This window comes from Penaeus monodon, chromosome 22 (genome assembly GCF_015228065.2).
Source record: "Penaeus monodon isolate SGIC_2016 chromosome 22, NSTDA_Pmon_1, whole genome shotgun sequence".
Lineage (NCBI taxonomy): Eukaryota > Metazoa > Arthropoda > Malacostraca > Decapoda > Penaeidae > Penaeus > Penaeus monodon.
The window spans coordinates 2226885-2227226 of NC_051407.1; the positions used below are offsets into that span (position 1 = coordinate 2226885).

A 342-nucleotide genomic window follows, 5' to 3' on the forward strand; every position below is an offset into this window, starting at 1 on the left:
TCCCTCAACCACAAACTCCCTCCCTCAACCGCAGACTCCCTCCCTCAACCACCAAACTCCCTCCCGCACCCACAGACTCCCTCCCGCACCCACAGACTCCCTCCCTCAACCACAGACTCCCTCCCTCAACCACAAACTCCCTCCCTCAACCGCAGACTCCCTCCCTCAACCGCAGACTCCCTCCCGCACCCGCAGGCGAACGACATCGCTCTGCTGACGCTCGAGGAGCCCTTGGAGTGGTCGGCCGGCGTGGGTCCCGTTTGCCTCCCTCCCGACGGCGACTTCAAGGATCGCGCGGCGGTCGTCGCCGGCTGGGGCTCGCTGGGGGCTAGTGAGTATTGA

At 65.8% G+C, this 342-nt stretch overlaps 1 protein-coding gene across 1 annotated transcript in view; it reads left to right on the forward strand.

Annotated features, from left to right (window-relative positions):
* The window catches only part of LOC119586776 (acrosin-like), a 12720-nt gene that overhangs the window by 7557 nt on the left and 4821 nt on the right, over window positions 1-342 (forward strand). The window contains exon 9 of the mRNA XM_037935497.1: window positions 176-327. Coding sequence (XP_037791425.1) covers window positions 176-327 — 152 coding nt within the window. The remainder of the gene's footprint in view (window positions 1-175; window positions 328-342) is intronic.